This window comes from Gadus macrocephalus, chromosome 11, assembly GCF_031168955.1.
Source record: "Gadus macrocephalus chromosome 11, ASM3116895v1".
NCBI lineage: Eukaryota > Metazoa > Chordata > Actinopteri > Gadiformes > Gadidae > Gadus > Gadus macrocephalus.
In genome coordinates this window covers 2,340,411-2,363,773 of record NC_082392.1, presented here as the reverse complement: position 1 = coordinate 2,363,773, position 23,363 = coordinate 2,340,411, and the positions used below count along the sequence as shown (strand labels likewise).

General features: G+C 49.7%; 2 protein-coding genes across 2 annotated transcripts; one reads left to right on the top strand and one right to left on the bottom strand.

The window, feature by feature from the left end:
• Nucleotides 1-89: 89 nt before the first annotated feature.
• rabl6b (RAB, member RAS oncogene family-like 6b) lies at nt 90-17,574 on the top strand. The gene is made up of 18 exons (XM_060064386.1): nt 90-246; nt 959-1,399; nt 2,591-2,725; nt 2,836-2,850; nt 3,165-3,212; nt 3,447-3,470; nt 3,889-3,941; nt 4,160-4,248; nt 5,028-5,168; nt 5,791-5,896; nt 6,499-6,602; nt 8,348-8,805; nt 9,990-10,146; nt 10,504-10,710; nt 13,535-13,817; nt 14,409-14,595; nt 14,991-15,055; nt 15,320-17,574. The coding sequence occupies exons 2-18, from the start codon at nt 1,270-1,272 to the stop codon at nt 15,515-15,517; spliced, it is 2,400 nt and encodes a 799-aa protein (XP_059920369.1). The 5' UTR covers nt 90-246; nt 959-1,269; the 3' UTR covers nt 15,518-17,574.
• si:ch211-102c2.4 (uncharacterized protein LOC568178 homolog) lies at nt 17,091-23,363 on the bottom strand. The gene is made up of 4 exons (XM_060064384.1): nt 23,186-23,363; nt 22,500-22,781; nt 21,664-21,771; nt 17,091-17,963 (listed from the first exon to the last, which is right to left on the bottom strand). The coding sequence occupies exons 1-4, from the start codon at nt 23,226-23,228 to the stop codon at nt 17,896-17,898; spliced, it is 501 nt and encodes a 166-aa protein (XP_059920367.1). The 5' UTR covers nt 23,229-23,363; the 3' UTR covers nt 17,091-17,895.

Here is a 23,363-nt window from a genome sequence, read left to right as displayed (position 1 = left end):
GCCAATCGCGACCGGTGGAGGCGCATGTCAGCGGTCTGGGCGCGTTGGCACCGCGTACCGCGTCCGGTGGAGCCGCCGTTCAGCGGTGTAGCGCATGCGCAGGGAGGCCGCTTCGCTCAAGCTGTCAGCTGTGTGTGTCGCCGCTTTCCTCCGCCACCAGGGAATGTCCCGTGAAGCCACCGTAGCGCTCAGACGTCTCTGCGTTAAGGCCTGAGGACAAGGGGCTCTGCTTCTCCGCGATTACCTGTGAGTGTTTTGTCTCATTCGATGTTAAATGGATAAATAACATACAGCGTATCTAATTGAGCTTAGTGCTTGGGTCGGCTAAGCTAATGCTAACAGGCTAGCTACACGTATGTTATGTCGCCACCAGTGGCTTACACATGATCTGCATTTATACATATCATGACAACGTATACACACACGCACACACACACACACACACACACACACACACACACACACACACACACACACACACACACACACACACACACACTGACACACACAAGCACACACACACATATAGATCTACACGCACACACACACACACACACACACACACACACACACACACACACACACACACACACACACGCATACACACTCAGCATACGGGTAACGTTACCTTGCAGCCAGGTAATCAGTCATGGGGGGGGGTTGGTGGTTTCTATCCGCTTCTGTTGACCTTGACGCGTTATTTCGACGTGTTGCTATTCAAAGCCTTGTGCGTGAATGTGTGTTTATCTGTAGAGATACTGTGGTTGAAGGCGTCAGCGGCTAGGCGCTAGCAGCATAGCTTCATAGATGGGCATCGCCAGAGAGGCGAAGCAGGAGCTGCATTGATCTCAGTCAATGAAATGGGATGTTGTGATGTTGTAGCAGTCCACATAATCCCCCCCCCCCCCTCTCCATCCATGCTCATCTCACGAGTCTATTTGTTTGTGTTTCCCCCCAGGTGATGCTCACTAGACTATGCTGTCATCCTCCTCCCTCGTCATCAAACAAGCTGCAACATCTGGTCTGTTTTTGGACGAATAAGGGAGAATAACTCCTCTGAACCCCTATAGCCAACAGTGGCAGGCTCTGGAGTGCGGTACAGCAAAGCCATGGATCCTTGATCGTGCTGGACCACCACTGAGCAGAACGGACCTCTCTATCCCCTGACACTGTATCCACCAGGGGCCGGTTGGGACGACCGCGTCGTGGAGCTTTCATTCCCAGTCACATCTGATCCGTTGACTTTGTCGGAGCGAACCGATCGTCACGATGTTCTCTGCCCTGAAGAAGCTGGTGGGGTCCGAGCCGGGACAGCTCAGGGACAAAAACATTCCCGCTGGCCTGCAGTCCATGAACCAGAGTCTGCAGCGCCGCTTCGCCAAGGGAGTCCAGTACAACAGTAAGACAGATCTGTATTGGCTCTATGTGAAGAACTGACCGCATACTGTCAGCCCTGTGTAGCGCTCAATCCTGCATAGATGATATCACGTGTTGCTTGTGTCTGTCCGTTCATGTTTACATGTCATGGGGTTATATAACATTATGAAGCAGTAAGGGCGGTGAAATCTCTAGACCAAGAAGGCCAAGAGCGGTCACGTATTGTGGACACTGGGGTGCAAAGCTGTGGTTCAGGAATTTGGCATGTAAATAAAACGCCTGAACCTCTCGAGTCTAAACTATCCACCCCCCCTTCCATCCTGATGTGATTCAATCACGAGTAGTTGTGTGCTGCCTCCCTATTCTAGTGCTATTACTGTATTATTGTAGATCTTATTTTTTATTTGTATTGGCTGTCACTATGTTTTCATTCTCACCACTGTGCTCTACTTCTGAGACACCCTCATGGCTCTCTGAGATTGATCCTCTTGTTTTGGTTCTTTGATAATGCTTTTGGGTACAATGGTGAATTTGGCAGTTGTTTTTTAGTTATTCACAAGTCAATGCCAAGCCAGCCTTTGTTCCCCCAGTGAATATAGTGGTTTGGTTTCCCAATAAATATACTGGTTCTGTGTTTCCCCAGTGAAAATAGTGATTCTGTGTTTCCCAGTGAAGATGCTGGGTCTGTTTCCCAGTGAAGCTAGTGTATTTGTTTCCCAGTGAAGCTAGTGGTTCTTATGTTTCCCAGTGAAGATACTGGTTCTGTGTTTCCAGTGAAGATAGTGGTTCTGTGTTCCAGTGAAGATACTGGTTCTGTGTTTCCAGTGAAGATACTGGTTTTGTGTTTCCCCAGTGAAGATACTGGTTCTGTTTCCCAGTAAAGATACTGGTTCTGTGTTTCCCAGTGAGGATATTAGTTCTGTGTCCCAGTGAAGATACTGGTTCTGTTTCCCAGTAAAGATAGTGGTTCTGTGTTTCCTAGTGAGGATATTAGTTCTGTGTCCCAGTGAAGATACTGGTTCTGTTTCCCAGTGAAGATACTGGTTCTGTTTCCCAGTGAAGATACTGGTTCTGTTTCCCAGTGAAGATACTGGTTCTGTTTCCAAGTGAAGCTAGTGGTTCTGTTTCCCAGTGAAGCTAGTGGTTCTGTTTCCTCCCAGTGAAGCTAGTGGTTCTGTTTCCCAGTGAAGATACTGGTTCTGTGTTTTCCCAGTGAAGATAGTGATTCGCGGGGACAGGAACACGGGAAAGAGCACCCTATGGCACCGACTTCAGGGGAAGAAGTTCCTGGAGGAATACCTGCCCACGCAGGAGATCCAGGCGACCAGCATCCACTGGAACTACAAAAGTAAGTCCAGTCATGTCTCAACTTGACTACAGGTCGCACCACTACTCTTTTCTTTCCTGGCATCTATATTTGGTCATTGGTTCTTTACAACTTCTGTGTATTGTTTTCAGTGGCCCCGTACCAAGGTAGGCCAACCCATTCAGTCTATGGTGCTAGTGTTTAGCTAGTCGTCTCATTCGAGTTCAGCCAACCATTTGTATTAAGAGTAGCTCCCCTTTGTTTCTCTGTGTAGTAGTTACAGTAGTCATATAACTAGATAGTCTTTATCAATAATTGTTCCCTGCTGCTGAAACCATCACTGTGTCAAGGTAAAGTAAAATGAGTCAGAACCGGTCCCACACTAAGTATTGCATCATGTCCTCTTGGCGTAGAACAGCATTCGTGTTTGATTGTGTGTTTAGTATAGATTGTCACGGCCTCTTCCCTTGTTTCCTCTCAGCTACGGATGACGTGGTCAAGGTAGAGGTGTGGGACGTTGTGGACAAAGGTGAGTGTTGGCCCGTCAGAACAAGAGTTCACCATCACTAACCCACCGTCTGTCAAGTTGGGACAAATGTCCATTTGTTTTTTTTTACTTTTTTTCACCATCTCAATCAATGTTCCTCTTTTGTTTACGTTCAGAGCCACACATCCTCTATGATCATGTTGATGTATCTCTCTATCGCACCCTATCTCACTCTCTCTCTCTCTCCTCTCTGTATCACAATGGCACTCACCCAAGGCCAGAAATATCCTCTTCTTGATGGTAGGTGATCGCTGTGGTGTGTAGAATGCGTCGTCGTGGCTTGTGAACCGTGGTTAACCTTCCGTACCTTTCCATTCCTCTCACTATCGAAGACAAAGATTGTTTCAGTGCTGCCTGCTAACTTCCGTTTGTAGTGTGACTACCACTAAAAAGGTTTGGCTGAAGCGCGACTGCCCTTGATAATGGTTCCCGCACTGTGTGACCTGACAATTAAAGAACGCATTCTGTTTAATTGTCATATTTTGGGCTGAACAAGCTATGCCAAAATAATGCATATCAACAAGTAACTCGGCCATAATGCTTTGCTTGCTTTTCATGCATTGCTCTTGAAATAAAACTAGATTGTGAACCGAAAAGTGTTTTAATCTTCTGTGTTGTCTTCCTCTTGGCCTTCACCACATCTGTTCTGCTGTTCCAGGCAAGGGAAAGAAGCGCGGCGAAAACTTGAAGATGGAGAATGAGACCCCGGAGGTGATTATCACATGACCGTCATGGGTTCTAGAAAAAAACGGAGGGAAAACTATAGATCTGGAATGTGGGTCAGCGAGCAACATGTGGTGTCGGCTTCACTCCTTCCTCCTTTTTATCCTAAATTATAAATGTTGGTCTCAGGTTTCCCTGTTAATCAGCCTTTAATCCAGAACACGATTTACTATTTTTACTGATTAATTGTGTTGTGGCGTTCGCAGTCGGACGAGGTGGCGCTGGACGCAGAGTTCCTCGACGTCTACAAGAACTGCAACGGTGTCATCATGATGTTTGACATTACCAAGCAGTGGTGAGACGCTCCCCCCCCATACACCCGGCGCGTCTAATCGCTTCTCTTCCAATATGCATGGAGAGAGAGAGAGGGGGATTGGATTGCAATGAGTCTAATGCAGCCCCGCACGCGGAGCTCTGGCGGGGGCTGGCCTCCTCTGGTTCCCGCCCCGGTCTGACGGCGATCCAGCAGGGCCGACGCGGTCAGCGCACGATGAGCTGTCAGCGGCGGCGTGGCCGATGGCTCCTATGGAGTTGAGCGCCGAAGCTCGACCGCTGAGGCTAGCCCCGGGCTGTAGCGTGTGACTCGGATTATCCGCCTTCTCGCTCCCGCGCTCAGCGGTCACGCTAGTTCAACTCTGACCCCCCCGGTTGGGGGGCGCTGACCTCTCTCCGGTCGTGTCCAATCAGAGCACAGCTTCGTTGATCTCAAATCAACACAATGTCAATTTCAGAATCCTTCCTCGGTTGTGAACGCAAATATGGATTCTGAGTCAAAAGTAAAAAGTGCTGAACTCCCGTCCGTCAGACGGCCATATCAAAGGGCCTCCCCTGGCGTCTGGCACTGTGCTGGCCGCTCATCATGTGTGGACACACACACACACACACACACACACACACACACACACACACACACACACACACACACACACACAAATCGCAAAGGCTGCGTATAAAAAATAAATACTAATCCTGGATGACGCTGAGGTTGTGTCCCCATGACCCGGGGCCCTGACCCCGGTCACACGGAGGAACCCCTTAACACGCGGCGCTGTTGGTCGTGTGTTTCCTCCGCAGGACGTTCAACTACATCCTGCGGGAGCTGCCCAAGGTGCCCCCCCACGTGCCGGTGTGCGTGCTGGGGAACCACCGCGACATGGGCGAGCACCGCGTCATCCTCCCCGACGACATCCGCGACCTCATCGCCAGCCTCAACAGGTGTGTGTGTGTAGGAGTGTTTGTGTGTGTGTGTGTGTGTGTGTGTTCAGGAGTGTGTGTGTGTGTGTGTGTGTTCAGGAGTGTGTGTGTGTGTGTGTTCAGGAGTGTGTTTATGTGTGGGTAGGAGTGTGTGTGGTAAGGAGTGTGTGTGTGTGTGTGTGTGTGTGTGTGTGTGTGTGTGTGTGTGTGTGTGTGTGTGTGTGTGTGTGTGTGTGTGTGTGTGTGTGTGTGTGTGTGTGTGTGTGTGTTCAGGAGAGTGTGTGTCGGGAGGGGGGAGAAAACCTTTTTGAAATCTGTGGCGGAAAAAGCATTTTTCGAAAATTCCGTTTATACATGAATAACAAAATCTGATGCTGTTCTGCTGCCTCCTCCTCACATCCTCCTCCCCTCTTCTGACGATGTCCTGCTTTCCTCAGGAATCAAGCTCTGGCTTAACTAAAGCCACGTTCATACAGGCCTCCATTGTCTGCGGTAAAAATATCTGCCCAAACAAAATGGAGTTGGAATGAAACGGTCCCGCTGGGACGGATTTGAGCCGTCGCTGTGAGGAAGTTCCCTCTGGGGATTGATGAAGTGTTATCCTCCGACTGTGCGACTGACCCGTCCGCTGGTGTTCCTCCAGGCCGATGGGAGCGTCCTACATCCACTACGCCGAGTCCTCCATGAAGAACGGCTTCGGCCTCAAGTACCTCCACCGCTTCTTCAACATCCCCTTCCTGCAACTGCAGGTGCGTGTGTGTGTGTGTGGTTACATCCTCAGTGTGTGTGTGTGTGTGTGTGTGTGTGTGTGTGTGTGTGTGTGTGTGTGTGTGTGTGTGTGTGTGTGTGTGTGTGTGTGTGTGTGTGTGTGTGTGTGTGTGTGTGTACGTGTGGTGTTACCTCCTGTGTGGTGTGTGTGTGTGTGTGTGTGTGTGTGTTTGTGTGCGTGGTGTTACCTCTTCGGTGTGTGTGTGTGTGTGTGTGCTACCTACAGATACTTTGTGTGATAGTATTTCATCTAACAATAAATCCTCTCTGTTGTGTGAAGTATCTTATTGCATTAGACTACGATGTGAGGGCTGTGTTTGCCGTTGAAGTCATGTTGGTGGAACCATGTCAAACTGCTGATGCACACTTTTAGACCGAGTGTGTTGGAGGAAGTAGACCGCAACCATGAAACCCTTAAGGGACGGACACGGGGAGAGGAGGTATTCTGAGGGCCTGTGTGTTCCTCCTTAAAGAGAGAGACCCAGACTCCTGGTGTTCTCATGGTGCTCTGTGTGTGTGTTCCTTACAGAGAGAGACCCTGACTGCTGGTGTTCTCATGGTGCTCTGTGTGTGTTCCTTACAGAGAGAGACCCTGCTCCGACAGCTGGAGACCAACCAACTCGACATGGACGCTACTCTGGAGGAGCTCTGTGTTCAGCAGGAGACGGAGGACCAGAACTACGAGATGTACGTTTGTTATTGACTGTACTCCCCCCCCCCCCCCCAAACTTTCCACATGTCATCCTAAACCAGGGCCACACCTCACCTCAGCCGTAGTCTTTGGGAACAAAGAAAGACGGTAGTACAGACGGACGCAGTGTCCAGATCTATAGTTCTCCCACCGTGTTTTGACACCTTAGTTAACAAACACACAGGGACGCCGTACAGCCCACCGTCTTACAGCTCGCCGTCTTACAGCTCGCCGTCGTACAGCTCGCCGTCGTACAGCCCACCGTCTTACAGCTCGCCGTCGTACAGCCCACCGCCGTGCAGCCCACCGTCTTACAGCTCGCCGTGGTGGCTATTTGTGTAACGATTTGCACGGGAAGAAAGCGTCAGAGACGGGGATAAAGAGTTTGATGTCTGACGGTGTCAGTGAAGTCCACCGTCACTTTGATGTCGTCTTAGTGGCTTCATGCACGTTGCTGATGACTTCAAAGACTGTTTTCTCCGGTTCCTCTTTGCACTTCTCCTTTTTCCTCTTTCTAGACCTAACGACTACTGGGTGCGACTACCCTGCGCCTTCTCGACTGGAGCTTCAGTTTCTTGACTCTGTTCCCAAATCAGCTTTTTAAGCTGATTTTGGGAACCCAAACTTGTGACCCTAGCTCGTGACCCTAGCTTGTGACCCTAGCTCGTGACCCTAGCTCGTGACCCTAGCTCGTGACCCTAGCTTGTGACCCTAGCTCGTGACCCTAGCTCGTGACCCTAGCTCGTGACCCTAGCTTGTGACCCTAGCTCGTGACCCTAGCTCGTGATCCTAGCTTGGGACCCTAGCTTCTGATCCTAGCTTGTGACCCTAGCTTGTGACGCTAGCTTGTGACCCTAGCTTGTGACGCTAGCTTGTGACCCTAGCTTGTGACCCTAGCTTGTGACCCTAGCTTGTGACCCTAGCTTGTGACCCTAGCTTCTGATCCTAGCTTCTGATCCTAGCTTGTGACCCTAGCTTGTGACCCTAGCTTGTGACGTTAGCTTGTGACCCTAGCTTGTGACGCTAACCTGTGACCCTAGCCTGTGACCCTAGCTTGTGACCCTAGCTTGTGACCCTAGCTTGTGACCCTAGCTCGTGACCCTAGCTCGTGACCCTAGCTCGTGACCCTAGCCTGTGACCCTAGCCTGTGACCCTAGCCTGTGACCCTAGCCTGTGACCGTAGCCTGTGACCCTAGCCTGTGACCCTAGCCTGTGACCCTAGCTTGTGACGCTAGCTTGTGACCCTAGCTTGTGACGCTAGCTTGTGACCCTAGCCTGTGATGCTAGCCTGTGACGCTAGCCTTTGACCCTAGCTTGTGACCCTAGCTTGATACCCTAGCTTGTGACCCTAGCTTGTGATCCTAGCCTGTGACCCTAGCCTGTGACCCTAGCTTGTGACGCTAGCTTGTGACCCTAGCCTGTGACCCTAGCTTGATACCCTAGCTTGTGACCCTAGCTTGTGACCCTAGCTTGTGATCCTAGCCTGTGACCCTAGCCTGTGACCCTAGCTTGTGACGCTAGCTTGTGACCCTAGCCTGTGACCCTAGCTTGATACCCTAGCTTGTGACCCTAGCTTGTGACGCTAGCTTGTGATCCTAGCCTGTGACCCTAGCCTGTGACCCTAGCTTGTGACCCTAGCTTTAGGACTATGACTCTTGAATTGACGAAGCGTTATGGCTCCGCTGTCCAGGTACGAACCCCTGATCCAACCCTCTCTCTTCTCCCCCCCCCCCCCACACAGCTTCCTGGAGAACCTGGAGACCCGCAGCAAGGCCTTCGGCTCCCCGGGGCCCGCCAACGGCCAGAGCCCGTCGTCGGGCTCCCAGTCCCCCGTGGTCCCCCAGAGCGGGGCCTCTACCGGCAGCTCCAGCCCCAGCACCCCCCAGCCCCCCACCCCCTTCCAGACCCAGGGCTCGGCCCCCCAGCCTCCGCCCGCCGCCCCCCCCTCCTCCGCCCCGGCCCCCCCCTCCACCCCGGCCGAGCCCTGGGGGGCGGTCCAGTCCCCCGAGCACCCCCGGCTGGCCCAGTCGCCGGCCTCCGGGGCCTCCGGGGCCTCCGGGGCCTCCGGCGCCCCCAGACCCTCCACCCCGGCCTCGCCCGCCCTGGCGGCCCCCCAGGACCAGGCCCCCCAGAAGCGCGGCTTCATCTCCCGCTGGTTCGGCTCCTCGGGGCCCCCGGAGGCCCAGTCCGCAGCCCCAGGTGAGACCCCCTACGGGGCGGGGTCCGGGGCCACCAGGGCCGGCCGTCCTCCCGGGTTCTGTCTTCAAAGTCTCGGCTTATGAAAGGGTTATTCTGCGGTTATGAATGGGTTAATTCTTGCAAACATGAACCGATGAACAAATGCTGAGGCCTAAAAAAAACAAAAATTTGGTTCCTGTTGGTTGTCAGTTGAGGTCATGGGTAGGTATGGAATTTATTTTATTTTATTTATTTTTTTTTTATCCAGCGGCAGCGAATGATAGGTAGGACTTTTTTCTTTCTTTTTTTTCAGCAGCTCATAAACTTATTTGGGTCGCACATAAATTGACAGGGTCGGTCGAAAACCGCAACTGAACAAACCTTTTTTTTTAGGCCTTATCTGCTCCATGAGGCTAACGATCGTCATGCGCAGATCAGAGTATGCGTGTGTCAGAGTAGTCTCTGGTCCTGTTGGGTCCGTGAGCGGAGGTGCGTCGTGCAGTGTGTGGTGGTTGAAGCCTCAGTCCATATCAGACTGCAGTGGACCTCGCCGGAGCGTGCTGCCTCAACACACCCACACACGCCGGGTGAATGTTAGTGTGTACATGACAGCTGGTGTGTGAGTGTGTGAGCGTTTGTGTTTGTGTCTTGTCAGTGTTTCTGTCCCTAGTTTGTGTTTGTGCCTAATATAAGTGTGTGTGTGTGTGTGTGTGTGTGTCCCTAGTCTGTGTGTGTTTGTATATAGTGTGTGTGTGTGTTTGTGTCCCTAGTCTATGTGTGTTTGTATATTGTGTGTGTTTGTGTCCCTAGTCTATGTGTGTTTGCATATAGTGTGTGTGTTTGTGTCCCTAGTCTTGTGTGTGTTTGTATATAGTGTGTGTGTTTGTGTCCCTAGTCTATGTGTGTTTGTATATTGTGTGTGTTTGTGTCCCTAGTCTATGTGTGTTTGTATATAGTGTGTGTGTGTGTTTGTGTCCGTAGTCCGTGTGTGTTTGTGTCTAATATAAGTCGGTGTGTGTGTGTCTATCTAAAGCTGTGTGTGCTATCGTTGGCTAGTCCTTCATTCCTCTGCAGTCGTTGATAACGTTCAGACGTCAGCGTCACGGCAGCGGTCGCTGAGTCGCCCCAGGCCAGATCTGTGGTGCGTATCCATAGCGACGGCCCAGAGGTGATCCCCGGTGTAACCCGGGTCCTTTGTCCCCCAGACGGCGGGGCGGAGCAGCCCGTGTGTCCCGCCAGCGTCAGGAGCGTGGACGACTTCGTCCCCGACGAGAGGCTGGACCGCAGCTTCCTGGAGGACGGGGGGGGCTCCAAGGCTAAAGCCCCCCCGCCCGCCCACAGCAACGTCCTGGACAGCGACAGGTAACCCCCCTCCCTCACCCCCACCCTCGTCTTGGTCCGGGTCCAGGGAGGATGCAGCTGCTACACCGAGTCGACCTGGGTGTAGCAGTGAGGGTGGGGCATTGGTGCAGAATAACATGTGATTAAGAACGCTTTCACTTTGAAGGAGCATTCACACTTGACTGAGAGAAGGCCTTGCTTACAGGGTCTGAACACACTGAATACAAAAAAAACAACACATCAGACCAGTCCCTCTTTCACCATGTCACATTATGGATTGGGAAATCAGTTTCTGCTAAACTAGAGGACCCAGGCTGCTGTGGTTAACCCAGAGTGTTTAAAGCGTCTGAAGAGGCCCTTGTGTCTCCCCCTCCCCAGTGACGGCGAGGGCCGGGGCAACCCCATGGTGTCGGGCTTCCAGGACGAGCTGGACCCCGACGACCAGGCCCTGCCCCTGCCCCGGGGCCCGGCCCGCGTCCAGCCCCCCAGCCGGGACGTCACCCTGACCAGCGACGAGGAGGACCCCCCCGCACCCGCCCTCACCCCCCACGTCCTGGACCTGGACAGCGAGCCGGAGATGAAGAGGTGAGGAGGAGCTGGGACCGTAGAGCGTCTAGAGACAGGGAGGACCGCGGACACCAGGGTAGGATCTGCCTCTAGAGACAGGGAGGACCGCGGACACCAGGGTAGGATCTGCCTCTAGAGACGGGGAGGACCGCGGACACCAGGGTAGGACCTGCCTCTAGAGACAGGACCGCGGACACCAGGGTAGGACCTGCCTCTAGAGACAGGGAGGACCGCGGACACACCGGGTAGGACCTGCCTCTAGAGACAGGACCGCGGACACCAGGGTAGGACCTGCCTCTAGAGACGGGGAGGACCGCGGACACCAGGGTAGGACCTGCCTCTAGAGACAGGATCGCGGACACCAGGGTAGGATCTGCCTCTAGAGACAGGACCGCGGACACCAGGGTAGGATCTGCCTCTAGAGACGGGGAGGACCGCGGACACCAGGGTAGGATCTGCCTCTAGAGACGGGGAGGACCGCGGACACCAGGGTAGGACCTGCCTCTAGAGACAGGGAGGACCGCGGACACACCGGGTAGGACCTGCCTCTAGAGACAGGACCGCGGACACACCGGGTAGGACCTGCCTCTAGAGACGGGGAGGACCGCGGACACACCGGGTAGGACCTGCCTCTAGAGACAGGGAGGACCGCGGACACACCGGGTAGGACCTGCATCTTCATTGGTTTGAGAGTTGAAGTCCTGTTGGTTAACAAGCTAGTTTTTAGCTGTTGGTTAACTAGCTGGTTAATAGGCTGTTCAATACTAGCTGGTTAGTAGGCTGTCCATTACTAGCTTGTTAGTAGGCTGTTCATTACTAGCTGAGTAGTAAGATGTTTGTGATCTAGCTGGTTGGTATGCTGTTAGTTAACCAGCTGGTAAGTAAGCTGTTCATTGCTAGCAGGTTAGTAAGCAGTTCGTTGACCGTAGAGCCTCTGAAGACACGGTGGACCGCGGACACACCGGGTAGGATCCGCATCTCCATTGGTTGGAGAGTTGAAGCTGCAGACCTGACATTGGTCTGTATTTTCACAACTAAGTAACTAATAACTAGTAACTAAGTAAGCTGTTGGTTAAGGAGCTGCTTAGTAAGATGTTAGTTAACTAGCTGGTTATTAAGCTGTTGGTTAACTAGCTGGTTATTATGCTGTGGGTCAACTAGCTGGTTGGTAAGCTAAATTTGATGTTAACTAGCTGGTTATTATGCTGTGGGTCAACTAGCTGGTTGGTAAGCTAAATTTGATGTTAACTAGCTGGTTTGTAAGATGAGCTAGGGCTGTGAAGCCTTTGACCAGTCGGACCGCTCACAGACGGGTCTTGGATCTTATTGGTCCGATTTGGAAGAGAGAGATCAGATAAGATTAGATAAGATGCACTTTATTATCCTTGGAGGGAACTTTGTCTTGGACTCCAATGCTGTCACATATAGCTGCTTTACAGAAAATAAATAACGATACAAATGCATACATATGACATACAAGGACACAGGCCACATATACCATACAACATGTGGTATATGGTGTGTGTATATGGTATGTGGTGGTTAGTGAGGTCCCCCCTTCACTTTAGGCGTCTTTGAGTGTTATTAATTATTATTATTATTCATGTTTAACCTCTGTTTTCCTTTTATTCCTAGTCTGTTTTACATAGTTTTGAATGATGACTATATGCTCTGTAAGGTGACCTTGGGTGTCTTGAAAGGCGCCTCTAAATTAAATGTATTATTATTATTATTATTATTAACATACAAGAAACAGTGCAATTCTCTCACACACACACACACACACACACACACACACACACACACACACACACACACACACACACACACACACACACACACACACACACACACACACACACACACACACACACACACACACACACACACACACACACACACACACAGAGACACACACACACACTGTATTACACCATTGGTCATGATCAGTAATACTATTGCACAATTTGTTTGGATGGCGAGGCAGACCTAGATATTGGTCTGCAGTTTCACAACGCAGAACTCTGTAAGGTTAACAAAAGATAAGGACGTGGAAGTTCCTCTTTAACTAGCTGGTAAGTAAGATGTTAGTGAACTAGCTGGTTAGTATGCTGTTAGTTAACCAGCTGGAAAGTAAGCTGTTCATTACTAGCTGGTTAGTAAGCAGTTAGTTAACTAGCTGGTTATTAAGCTGTTTAATTAGCTGGTTAACAAATTGAAGGTCACTAGCTGGTGAGTAAGCTTTTCATTACTAGCTGGTTAGTAAGCTGTCCTTGAGGAACAGCTGTGGGCTAACTATAAGGGAGCGTGTTTTGTGTCGGCTCTTCCCCTGTCCTCCACCATCCACCGCTTTAAACACCTGGTGGCATGCCATGGGACCTTTAAGCAGGGGCTCCTACACCTTTTCACCTCAGGGCTTAAATGACAGATAGTGTTTTTTCTGGTTCTGTACCGTGACACACTCAAAACCCACGCAACAGAACACATCGGGATAGGTGATTTAGTCATTTTAACAAAACAATTCTTGCTCCTACCCCTGACTCCTCCCCCTACATTGGCTCCTCCCATTGGCCACGCACCCCCCCTGGGTCCTTCCCTCTCACTACCCCCCTCGTCCCGCCCCTCACACCTCCTGACCCGCCCCCTCCCCTGGCTCCTCCCCCTCCCCATCCCCTGGCTCCTCCCCATCCCCTGGCTCCTCCCCCTCCCCTGGCTCCTCCCCCTGGCCCCTCCTCCCCCTGGCCCGTCCTCCCCCTGGCTCCTCCCTCCCTCCTCCCCCTGGCTCCTCCCCCTCCCCCTGGCTCCGCCCCCTCCCCTCACACCTCTTCCTGTGCCCCCCCAGGTCCGTCATCAGCACCACCAAACCAAAGGCCGCGGCCAAGAAGGGTTCGGAGCCCAAAGCGCCCGGCCAGCTCCTGCTGACCCCCGCCCCCATCTCCCTCACCCTGACCCCCACGGCCGAGCAGCCAATCAGCAGGCAGCAGGGCAAGAAGAAGGGCAACTCCCCCAAGGCGGAGGACTCCGACACGGAGACGGAGACGCCCGTGGCCCAGCAGACGCTGTCCTTCGTCATGGACGACCCCGACTTTGAGTCCGACGCCTCGGAGACGCCCCAAGTGACCAAGGTGAGGTGTAGGACCGAGTAGACGAGGGGGGGCATGTAGGAGGAGGGGTAGCCGGAAGGTTGCTGGTTCGATCCCCGGCTCCTCCTAGCGGAGTGTCGAGGTGTCTCTGAGCGAGACGCCTCACCCTGACTGCTCCCGACGAGCTGGCTGTCGCCTTGCATGGCTGACTCCGCCGTCGTTGTGTGAATGTGTGCGTGAAAGGATGAATGTTAGGCAGTATTGTAAAGCGCTTTGAGTGGCCACTCAAGAAAAGCTCTTAGAATAGCGCTACATAAAAGCAGTCCATTTAGGCCAAGAGACAAGCACCTGCAGGGTTAGAAGAAGGTCCTTTCTGCTTCAAGCAGGACTAGACAGACTTGGTTTGTCTTGTTTAAACTTGGGCCCAATCCCATTTCTTCCCCCTTCCCCTTACCCCTCCCCCTTGTTTTGAAGGGGGAAGGGGTAAGGGGTAGTAATGGGATTGGGCCTTGGTCTATTAACTTTTAACAAATTGCTTTGCGCGTACACTTAAAGGGATCGATTAGAATATCGTCCTGTGAACATCGAGGACTCCTTTAACTGAATGACTCTCCCCCCTAACCACACCCACAGGAAGTGTTTCCGGTCAGGGCGGAGCTTCTGTCTGACCTATCGGAGGACGAGGTGCGGCCGGCCAAAGGGGCGGTGACCCTTAAGCCGGCCGTCATCTCCTTCAAACACAAGAACGACACGGACCTGTTCGGGCTGGGCTTCGGAGAGGAGCCGACGGCCGCCAAGGACAGCAGTGACGAGCAGGAAGGCACGTAGCCCGCACACCTCCCCCGGTCTCCTCCTCCTCTACCTCTTCCTCCTTATCCTCCTCTTCGTCACTGTCCTCCTCCTCCTCTATCCTCTTCTTCCTCCTTATCGTTCTCCTCTTCTTCATTGTCCTCCTCCTCTACCTGGTCCTCCTCCACCTTATCCTCCTCTTCGATATTGTCCCCCTCTTCCTCTTCCTCCTCTACCTCTTCTTCCTCCTCTCCTTCGTTGTCCTCCTCCTCTACCTCCTCCTCCTCCTCGCTGTCCTCCTCCTCCTATTCTTCATCTTCCTCCTCCTGACCCCTGACCCATGTGTTTCCAGAGGGGCTCCCATCTGCGAGGCATGATGTCACTTCCTGTTTCTGAACCCCTTATCTCCGTCTGCTTCTCCTCCAGAGAAGGAAAGCAAACCCTCCCTGAAGGAGAAGAAGAAGAAGAAGAAGAAGGTGAAAGAGGTCGAGGTGAAGAGGGTTATTGATTATTACGATCTCACCAAACATATATCTTTGTGCAGCAAAGGGTCTCAATTAGACATTATATCTATATATATAGATAGATAGAGGGATGGATATATATATTTATATATATATATATATACACATAAAGATAGATAGATACAGCTACATCTAGATATAGATATATAGAATTGTAGCCTCGTGAGTCGTCAATCTAAATGTAACTCATCCGATAACGTCCGTGTGTGACCCCCCCCCCCCCCCTCACAGGAGGAGGAGAAAAGCAAGAAGAAACACAAACACAGGAAGAAGGAGGAGGTGGCGGCCGGGGCGGCGGAGGACAAGGAGAAGAAGAGGAAGGCCAAGCCGTCCCGGGCCAAGAAGACGGACGTGGACGAGCTGGAGGACTTCCTGGGCGGGGGCGGGGCCTCTGTGCGGCCCGAAGGCGGGGACTACGAGGAACTCTAGAGCGCAAAGAGGGCGGAGCCTCCATCGAATGTGTGCGCGTGCGTGTTCGGACCTCCAGCATCTCCCCCCCCCCCCCCCCCCAGAACCAAACACACGCCCTCCTCATTGTCTTTTCCGACCAATGAGATCAAGGCGAGGAGACTAGAACCGTGCACTGTAAGAGATGATTGGAGCAGAGCTCCCCCCTCCCGCCCCCCTGTAATTTGGACTCTCTTACAACTGACTGTGCTTAATAGTTTGGTTTTAATTCAGTTTTCCGGTGGATGTCTGCACAGCCGTAGTCCGGTGTGGTGAGGGCTCCCTTAGGGCTCCGTCGTGGTCGTGGTCTGATGTCTCTGTGTTTTTAGTGTATCGATTGCGAGCATGCTCAGTTTGGTGACTGATACCCTTCCGATCGCCCAGATAGATGTATTGATTATCGTTTGTCCCTTGCTCTTCTGCGGTCGACGGACTCTATCATGGCAGCTTTAGGCACGCGCCTGCCCCCCACTGTGTCGTGAGCCGAAGAAGAAATCTGAATCCACAAAGAATCATCCTCATCCTCATCCTCATCTGGGGAGACGCGGCCGTCAAGCACTCCACCTCTCCCCCACGGTTACCGTCGTCGTGTGTGCGTTTGCATCCATCGGCCGCTTCAACACTAATGACTTCACAAACTGCACCGAGGAACGGGGCCGTCAAGACGCGGGCGGGCGAGGCTCTGTTGGTTTGAGTTTGTGTCTTTTGTTTTCGTTTGTTTCTTTGGATTCTCTATTGGTTCCACATTTCCTCAGGGGCCTTAAAGGTTGAGGTCGCTCCATACATTTCAAGTGTTCTTACTGTAGGCCGTGTTTCATGTTTAGAGAACTCCTTCCCACTCGCTCTGGATCCCCGACGCCCGGTCCGTGGAAGCTGTGGAGCTCCACGCTCGACCACAATGCGCTCTTGTATTAGATTGCAGTGGATCCACAACTCGGTGTGTTCGTTAATTCTCTAACTCTTAACCGAATAAGGAGCCGCTATTTCTGCCACTACAACCTTTTTCAAGACCAGTTCTTTTAACGTTAGATTATTTTTTTTGGCGTAAAACGTGTCGTTTTTGCTTGTGTAAAGTGCATATCATGGCCGGCACCCTCTCGGGTGCTATGAAAGTACTGCAGCCGAGCTAGGGCTGTGAGGATCGGTTTATTTTATTAATGTCCCCGTTGACTCTCGCCCACCGTCTCCCCTCCTTCCCTTTCTCTATGTCGTCATGGAAACGTGTCTTTGCCCGGATTCATCGATTGATGGACTCCGGTCAGAGGATGCTCCCCTCTGTGCAGTCAAGTTTGGTTAGGCCGTTTGGCCAGCAGGACTGTACTGCCTCAAACCGGCTGTCCCCCTATTTACTGTCACCCACTAAGACACAAGACTAAGTTATGTGGATTTCTTTATTAAAAACCTTTTATTTACAAAGCGACCATGATAATGGAACGGCTTGTCTATTCCCCCTGTCACGTTTTTATTTGGTTGCTTTACAGCTGACTTTGTGTTTGAAATCTTCTCCAAGATGAAACTATGCAGCCTCCATCGTCCATACTGTGTGCTCAAGAGCTTTCTTTTTTATGTCTTCTTTGATGTGTGTGTGTGTGTGTGTGTGTGTGTGTGTGTGTGTGTGTGTGTGTGTGTGTGTGTGTGTGTGTGTGTGTGTGTGTGTGTGTGTGTGTGTGTGTGTGTGTGTGTGTGTGTGGGCATAGCAAAAACAAATGTATAAAGTATAAAATGATATATATTTGAAGATTTTTGTTCCAAAATTAGACCTGTGTGAAGAGAATGGTTAGCTGCGTTCTGGTTATTGCTAATATGAGCTTAAGTCCTTTTCTGAACAATAAAGACTGTCCGCCTAAGTAACTAAATCTGCAATAGCTCTAACGATACACTCTTCAGCACTTTTTACTTGTCAACCTTCAAACGATATTCTATGTGTTACGATATGTTTATTTTGGAACCAAACCTTTCCTTTTTCATTCCACCACATGTTTACACTGTGTGAGTTTGCCCATGTTGGTTTGTTCAATAAATGCAAACTAATTTCATCATAGCTGCCTCCTTTTTTCCACATTGCATTCTTCAATTCAAAGGTTTTATTTACACATGAATGCTGAAGATGGGGGGGGGGGGGGGGGGGATCTTCTGGTCGACTTCAAGAGGCAATAGTATAAGGACAAGACTATATGTATCTATATATCTTTAGATGTATAGATATATGGATAGATAAATATAATCTAGCTCTTTTTATTATATTGGTCACATCTATGCTGTTCCGTTTGAGTATTGCATTGTCGGTCTTTACCAACAGGGGGCAGTATAACCATGGATAGTCCTCAACCGGCTCCAACATGCTCCACATGAGTGGTTGATTATTGATTTATATATATTGCTTCAGGTTCTTCCAGAACCTTAGTTGAATCCTCATGATGTCTTTTGCCTGTAAGGGATGAAGGAAGAAAATTCGACAATTATATTTAGGCCTACGTTTATTAGTGTTGCATGAAATATCTGACTTACATGGGTCTTTGTGATGAGTATCTTGTTGAGGACTAAAGTACTACACTAATTACTAGTGTATGAATAATTCCTGTCTGATTAAAAACAATGCATCATTTTTCGAGCAGGCTATCGCAGTTGATGAATGGAAATAAACAGCAGCCTACTAGTCACAGTGTTGGAAACCACCGCCACCACCAGCACCCATGTGGTCTTCTTATTTCGGACGTGGTTTACAGTTTTTTATCAATTGCTTGAACGCTATAGACACATGCTTAGACCAAAGTAACACAACACAAAGTTTTTGTTTCTATACCTTAAACACATGTAGGCCTAACCATTCATTAAACAAAAGCGCTGCTTTGCACTTTAGTTGCAATTGTGCAACACACTTGCTCCTGCACACTACACACTATTTCATACATAAGACACTTAATTCAAAATTGACATCTCATTGTACCATTGGGAAAACACATCTATTCAAAATCCTAAACACATTGGTTAATTGAAAATACTTACATACACAACTGAAAACACTTTCTTCCAAAACTGATAAACCAATCAGCCAGCTACAAAAAGGCCTCAGTTAAGCCACTTTGAGAACTTTGCAAGCATGGATGCAGGAAGAGCAAGAGGCAGAGGCAGAGGTAGAGGAGGAAGAGGAGGAGGAGGACAGAGAAGGACGTGGTGGAAGAGGTCGTGCACGGAACATTATTTCCGATGACATAAGAGCAACTTTGGTGGACCATGTCATAAACTATGGTCTGACTATGGGGGAAGCTGGGCAGAGAGTCCACCCTAATCTAAGCCGTTTTACAGTTTCATCCATAATAAGGATATTCTGACTGGAAAACAGGTATGTCTTCAACTCTTTACTTTCTACTCTACTCAGACTGTATCTAGAGTATTTGCCGTACTGTACCATATCACATGTACTGTATTGCAGGGTAGCTAATGCTCCTTTTTTAACAAAAGTGGTAGTTTTGTGACATACTGTGATTACCTACATTGAGATGTTTCAGTACTTTTTACGGTATATACAGTAAAGTACAGTATATACAGTACTATAAAAAAAGAAGCAAACCAATACAGTAACATTTTGTATTGTGTTTTTACTATAGAATGACTAGAAGACCTTCTGGGGGCGGCGCCAACGCCTGTTCACCCAACAGCAGGAACTTTCCATTGTGGACCTGGTCAGAGCAAACAATGCAATCCGTCTCAACCAGCTACAGCAAGAAATATTTGCAGATAGCGAAGTACTCATAGAGCGAGTAAGCATTTCCACTATCAGACGCATCTTGGTAAAGCACCAAATTACCATGAAGCAATTCTACAGGGTCCCATTTGAGAGGAACAGTGTCAGGGTCAAAGGACTTCGACGTGAATATGTACAGGTAAGTGTTACAGTCCTTTACATTTACAATACAGTATTGGTGTCATCCAGTATACATCAGTACCACGTAGATACATTCAGAGAGGTACCGGGTACCTGTTTGATGGGGTGGGGGTTCTGTATGTGTAGTACTGTAGTTGAGTGTTTTGAGTAATGTCATCCAAAATATGTATTACATGTATTTTGTTTAGTTACAGAGCATCTTGGAGATGGATGGAGCTGCACAGCCTCATGAATGTATTTACATTCATGAGGCTGGATTCAACCTCAGCAAAACAAGACGACGGGGTCGTAACATAATTGGCCAAAGGGCAAGTCCCGGGGCAGCGCGGGGGAAATATCTCATTGTGTGCTGCCATAAGCCTTCAAGGGCTACCGAACATATAATAACATTTCTGGATGCACTTCACGATGCAGCTGTACAGGACAGACCAGAGCAGCCCAGGTTTGTTGTTGTCTGGGATAATATTAGTTTCCATTGGGCTGCTCTGGTCCACAACTGGTTAATACTTGCCCCCTTACACACCATTTCTAAACCCCATAGAATAAAAAAAAATTAGCGATGGCACGTATATGACCGCAAACCACATGCTCGCATGCCTCTTCTGCAGGCAATGGAACAGGCCTGCGGAGACATCGACTTAGGGTCAATCCATGGATGGATTCGGCACGCAAGGCAATATATTCCCCGATGCTTAGCGGAAGAAAACATTGCTTGTGATGTTGATGAGATCCTATGGCCAGACTCCAACAGACGGCAGGATCCTTAAGCCCACCCACGCACAATTGCCATGTTCTTCTGTGTTTACCATACAGTAGGGTTTATTTTTGTTTTATTTTTGCTCAAACTGTATTTACTACACGGTAATGCAGTACTGCAATGTACAGTATTTGATCTTTTGGTTGTGGCGAAAATGTGCCCTCCGTGGAACTGAATAAAAACAGTGAACATGAAAGACTGCAGTGTTTTATATAAAGTAGACCAGCGTGTTGCTGCTGATCTGAAAGTGTATTCATATGATGCAAATGTGCATCATTTTGTCATCAGAGAATGATACAATTTTACAAAGAATTGTTAGGTTTCGATAGCCGAGTTTAAATTTGACACTGATGTGAATGGTTTATTTCCCAGTGTTGTGTCTTATTTGCTTATGTGTTGAGTTTTGACACAATGTGCCAAATTGTGCAAAATGTGTTCAAGCAATTGAAAAAAACTGTAAGGGTGGCTGTCCTATTGGTAAAAGGCCGAGAGCCAAGAGGAAGTCAGAATGATGTGGTGGCCGTGATGCTAGAGCTGGTCATAGTTCTCCTCCCCTTTCTCAGGCTTCATGCTGACAGCCACACGCACACGCATTGCTTTGGTCAGGAACCAATTCTATGAAATATGTCTCAGAGGTCAGTCCATGTGGTGGACGTCTAGAAAGGGGTTTCTGGTGGTGTCATGGTAGATGCTAGATATTTTTTTGAACCAGACGTTTTCTCATTCTGTCACGTAGGTGTGGTTCTCACTCCAAGTATATATATATCTGTGAGGTGTGCGGTTTATTAGGTCCACCTTTCACCAAACGTGTTGTGAGAGACGATTGATGGACTCCTGTCCGTCCTGTGTGTTCATTTCTCAGCAGCGTTCATTTCATAAGTGCTACTGAACACACACATGCGTTGCCTCATCGGGAAATCCAAGCGTCTCTAGGTTGAGCTTTTCCAATATTATTTACCATTACACCAACTAAAACAACTTGGTAGCCTTTGACCAAGTTAGAAAATGCTGTTGGGTTTCTACTAAAGGTTGCTCTCACATAAATAACCTTAGTTTGTGCTTTGTTGTGCTACCGTTAAGAGTCCTCCAGACCAGATCCTATCCCCCTTCTCTTCTGGGTCCTTCTCACGGAGCCGGGGGTTCAGTTTTGTTTCATCGTTGTGTGGGTTTGGAGAGTCCTACCTTGGGTTATATAAGTGGGGCCTGTGAAGCATTCTGGACCATAACTGCGATTAAGGGCTGTATAAACACCAACACAACTGACCTGACACGGTGACCAACCAATCAAAGAAAGTTTTCCACAGGAAGTTGAAAAGAAGATTTACATTTTGAAACCAAGCCACATATTGCATCAGGGTCATCGTTCATCACCGTCCTTTGGATGACCGATGTAGCAAACTCATGTGAACATACCCACATGAAGTCACATCAGTGCGACCATATCTGGGCGTACACGTACTTCCACAGTGAGTATCTCCTACTTACTTTCTGAGCGACTGGTGACCAGCACGTTGAGGGCGAGTATGGAAGGAAGGATGAGGAATGAGGGCAACACCGCAAAGCGAGCGATGCTCCAGATGTAAGCGGAAGTGGCTGGAGAAACAGAAGAAATCGTATCACAAGATTAAATGTGTTTTCAGTAAACTAACTGAAACACTATTGTCCCAAGTTAACATGGGTCAAATGTCCTCAAGTATGTGTGTGTGTGTGTGTGTGTGTGTGTGTGTGTGTGTGTGTGTGTGTGTGTGTGTGTGTGTGTGTGTGTGTGTGTGTGTGTGTGTGTGTGTGTGTGTGTGTGCGTGTGTGTGTGTGGGTGTGTTTGAGAGTGAGTGAGTGAGTGTGTGTGTGGGTGTGTTTGAGAGTGAGTGAGTGAGTGAGTGAGTGAGTGAGTGAGTGAGTGAGTGAGTGAGTGAGTGAGTGAGTGAGTGAGTGAGTGAGTGAGTGAGTGAGTGAGTGAGTGAGTGAGTGAGTGAGTGAGTGAGTGAGTGAGTGAGTGAGTGAGTGAGTGAGTGAGTGAGTGAGTGTGTGTGTGTGTGTGTGTGTGTGTGTGTGTGTGTGTGTGTGTGTGTGTGTGTGTGCGCGCGTGAGTGTGTGTTTGTGTGTGTGGTGTGTGTGTGTGTGTGTGTGTGTATGTTTGAGTTTGAGTTCGAGAGTGACGGAAATAACATAGCCTGATACATCATGAAACATGTATTGTCTTGATATAGGAAGAACATCTAAACTAGGTGGTAGCATGTATATAGCTTACAGAAGTAACATGGTGCGACAACAGCAGAGAGCGGGTAGTAACTGCGGAAGCGTCTCATTTTGTATTGACTTACAGTCGTAGAAGTAGCTCTCCGCCAGTTTGATGAGGACCGAGCTGTTGGCCATGACTCCGCACCAGTACACCCCGGCGCCGTGGGGGGGGCTGACCACGGAGACGGTGAAGGACCCCGTGTCCTCGTGGATCACCGGGGGGTCCCCGTCATGAGGGTGCTTGTAATCGTACATGAGGCCTCTGCAGCACTCTGCGCTGGTTTGTTTGCACCAGACTCTGGGCAGAGTGCTCTGGTCGACTTGGTACGGGCATGTGAGCGCCTGCAGGACGCCGTGGCCTTCTCCTGTGCGGACGGATCATAATGTTTGAGAGGGCTTGGGTTTAAGGGGTCGTGCTGGATTGTAGAAAGATAGGGTTGATGATGTGGAGCGCTTTACAGGGTGTATGAAAGTGTTTTATTTGAAAGGTTATTAACATCCACAGTTCTATAGATGAAAAGCCTGAGGATAAATACAATATGAAATAGCTGTTCATTTCATTGAAATAAACTTCATATTCAGTTTTTCGTTTTTTTGAAAAGGTTGAGGATGGTCGGTTTGTGTTGCTGACATCATGACATCCTTCTCACCATTTAAATTGACACCAAACAAAATAAATGCGTAAAACAATTGCTATATTTTCCCCCTCTATAAATCCATATATATTCCTATATCCCATGTGTGATATGAGAATAAATCGGAGACTTACCAGCCCACCACGCCAGTAAGCCCATCACCATCAGAAGATGCATTTTGTGCTCTGAGCTTCACATCCTCTTCTCGGAAGCAGAGCTTCTTTCACACCTATGAAAAAACGGAAAAACCCCAAAACCCACCCACCAGGAAGTGTGCCAACGAGGTCCGCTTATCATTTATACCACTGCATT